General features: G+C 45.3%; 1 protein-coding gene across 4 annotated transcripts in view; it reads left to right on the top strand.

Moving 5' to 3' along the window:
* The first annotated feature begins 383 nt into the window (after nt 1-383).
* Nucleotides 384-3,413, top strand: part of OSBPL6 (oxysterol binding protein like 6) — a 98,761-nt gene continuing 95,731 nt past the window's right edge. For all 4 annotated transcript variants that reach the window (XM_019554490.1, XM_019554491.1, XM_019554489.1 and 1 more), the window contains exon 1: nt 384-641. In XM_019554490.1, the coding sequence (XP_019410035.1) occupies nt 543-641 (99 nt within the window). In that variant the 5' untranslated portion in view covers nt 384-542. The remainder of the gene's footprint in view (nt 642-3,413) is intronic.

The following is a 3,413-nucleotide window of genomic DNA, read 5'->3' as shown; positions in this document are numbered from 1 at the left end:
AAGTCTAGCTCTACCACGAAAGTACTTCAACTAAGGGTAAAATTCCCTTGTAAAAGTTCTGTAGACTTTTTTTTTTTTTTTTGGAAGAAAGGATTTTTCTTGTAAATTACAAAGACACTGCTCTTCAATTATTTTAATGTTACTGCAATTGCAGGTAAAAAAAAGTGCTAACCAACTACAGGTGTAAAAAATAAAATAAAGATGATTACTGTTAAATGTATTCATGAAACCATATTATAACATAGTAGCCAAGAGTCCTGGTGTAAATAAAGCTGATCTTTCTTCTGGTTTACTTGCAGATGAGCAGTGAAATGTTTTAAGGGTGAAAGCTTATTCATTCTTTCTCTTTCTTCCTTCCCTTCTTTTTTTAAAAATTAAGGTGAATTTTGGATGCCATCTGAGTTCATCACCTTCCTGCTAGTAGAGGATAAACTGAAACAATTATGTGGAAAAACATTCCAGTCTCCTTTTGTACATGAGTTTCAGAGAGGATTGGTATGGTTTTAACACCACAAGATCATCATTAGGAACTAGCTGCAACCATGAGTTCAGAGGAAAAGGGTATATCTCCTGCTCACAAAACGTCTACTCCATCACATAAAAGTGCCTCCTCTTCATCATCCCAGAGAGACAGTAGACAGGTAAGGAAAAGATTCTATACTGTTGATTTCCATCATAATTTGTAATGTCTGATGGTTAGACTGATTTAATACTTCACAGGAGGGAGGCTTCACGATTAGTTGTTTATTTGATAATAGTGTTGGGTATAGCCTCTGCAGGTAAAGTTTGTCAGTGTTACAGTAAGGTTTTCTTCCTTTTATGTTGTGATTAGGAAAAGACACAAATGTAGAAGCAGTTTGGATGGTCAATTCAAACCTAAATAAAACCATAGTGTAATATGCAGGAAGAAAATATTATAACCTATAAAGTCTTAAATATTCTGAAAACTCTGTATTTGAATATTTTACTACACAGTGTGTCATATTTTTTTAATGTGGTAACATGGTATATGGAAAGGTTCTACTTGAATGTAAACCTTTTATAGAAACAAAAATTATAGAAGAATGAATGTATCAGGTTTTCCAGGGTTTCATGTAAAGTATCTGGATGTTATATGCTAACTAGCCAATTCTCCATCAAGAATGATGTGGGGCGGGGGGAGGAGCAGGCAGGGACGGTGCCCTGGGCCCACTTCCCCTTCCCTCCTGCTGCTTGGGGTCCAGGCCTGCTCCCTCCCTCCTCGCAGCAGCAGCGGGGGGAAGGGAGGAGCGGGCCTGGTCCTTATGGGGGTGAGGGGAGGGCAGGGCCCAAGGATGGGGAGAATCTGGGCTGCTGGGGTGGGGTGGGATGGGAGCAGCACACCCAGGCCAATGTGGCGGCGGGGGGTGGGGAGGGGTGGGAGGCCAACCAGATGTGGGCCAACCAGCAGGGGTGAGGGAGGAATGGGTCCAGGCCTGAGTTGGGGAGGAGGCTTGCACCTCCCTTCCCCCTGCAGCTGCTGTATTGGGCTGAGCTGGGCCCCCTGTCCCTCCTGCCCACTGCTGTGGCAGCCCAGCTTTTCCCTTGGCTTGGGCTTGCTCCCTTCTTCCCCTTGTTGGTCCTGCTCAGGGACAGGAAGAGCAGGCTTGGGGCTGATGCCGGGCTGAGGAGTTGGGGAAGGAGTGGGCCCGGGTCCGAGGGGAGCAGGAGACCTGCTCCTACTCTCCCCCAACCACTGCCATGGCTACATTGGGCCAGGCCTGCTGTTCTCCCCCTCCTCACCACGGTGGGCTGTCTTTTCCCTTGTTTGGGCCCACTCCCCACCCCACATTACCTGCAGGGAACAGACCTGGCCCCCCCTTCTGTCCACTCTTGCCACCATGTCCAGGGAGTGTGTGTGTGGGGGGGGACCCCTCCCCCCCTGCTCCATCCCCTGTGTCCCCACCATCATGGTGGCAGGCTGCCTTCTGTCAGAGTGTGAATAAAGCATTGCAGACAGGCAGACTTAGGCTTTTATAATATTACAATATTGTAATTCTATTGGTTTTCTATGGCTAATATGCTGCCTCTTGCCTAGACCTAATATGTCTCTTTCCCAGGAACTGTGCAGTTAGGAGGCTTCACACCAGGTCTACTCCATGACAGCCTATTACCTCTGTCAAGTTCTATAGATATTTATGTTGTAGAATTTGCATTTTGCCTTGGCTTCCTCTATGGGTTTTTCTGGTTGGGAGACAGAGTTGGAATGTGGCTTCAAGCAACTAGGAGTGAACATCACATAACAATGTGCCTAATGCCCTGGGTAAATTCATATATGTGATTTTTATTAGTGCAAATTGCTGCATGCATAGAATTTAACAAGAATAGAAACGTATTTGGAATTCTGGCCCAAACATAGAGTGGACACAGCTATCATCCTGCATCTGAAGTGATTTAACATCAACATTTAAAAGAAAAATTATGTTACAATGATATTTTCATAGGGTGGATACTGGATACTTTTCAGTTTAATGAGCAATGCTATCAAAAATTGTGAAATAATTGGTGGTAGTGGGTAAGCATGTATATACTTGAGTAGCCATAACTCAAAGCACTTTCTTCACCTATTTGTACCTAGGCTTCTTGTTTTCCAAGTTTCAATCTGGAATATTTTTTTTTTCTGCCTGATTTATAAAAATCTTTAAAGTAGGCAACTATGATGTGTTATGTCCAGTAATGTTAAATTGGGCCCTGTACCAGATATTCATTCCAAGACTAGGACATGGTTACTTCTTAACCAATAATAAATTAAACCTTTAGCGGTTACAATTCTATTACCGTGGTTAGTCAGAAAGTAGTATAACATGCCCCCCGCTGCAAAGCACAATGAACTTGACAACACCAGGTGATCAATCTGTGAAGTCTTGTTCAGGGCGCTCCCATTTCCTATGTCTGCATAGAGTAGAATTCTTGGGTTGTTGTCAGGATCTCTTTCGGAGGGACTCTGGAGTGCAAGCTTGTTTTCTACTTATATACCACATTTCTTATCATATCTTCTGGAAGTACTAAAGCATGGTGCACAGTTAGATTTTGCCACTACATCATCGTAGTTTCATAGTTACTAGGGTCGGAAGGGACCTGAGCAGATCATCAAGTCCGACCCCCCTGCCACAGCAGGAAAGAGTACTGGGGTCAAACAACACCTCCACCTCTCTCCCCTGGGGAGGAGGCTCTTCTCAGCCAGGCTGGCTGACCTGCTCCACCGGGCTTTAAACTAAGCCCGTTGGGGGATGGGGGGACTACTAGCCCTGCTGGCCCACTGAATGGCCCTTGCAAAGCCAGCGGACCAAGGCACTTAAGGGGGCACTTAAGGGAGCTCACCCCTGCCCCAGCCCTGGCACAATCTGTGGGCAAGGCAAGAGCCCCCAAGGGGACACTTGCCTGCCTGTACACTA

This window comes from Crocodylus porosus, unplaced genomic scaffold (assembly GCF_001723895.1).
Source record: "Crocodylus porosus isolate Cpor-Errol unplaced genomic scaffold, CroPor_comp1, whole genome shotgun sequence".
In the NCBI taxonomy this organism is placed as follows: domain Eukaryota; kingdom Metazoa; phylum Chordata; order Crocodylia; family Crocodylidae; genus Crocodylus; species Crocodylus porosus.
The sequence above is the reverse complement of the archived record's forward strand: the minus strand, read 5'-3'. Positions and strand labels throughout refer to the sequence as shown.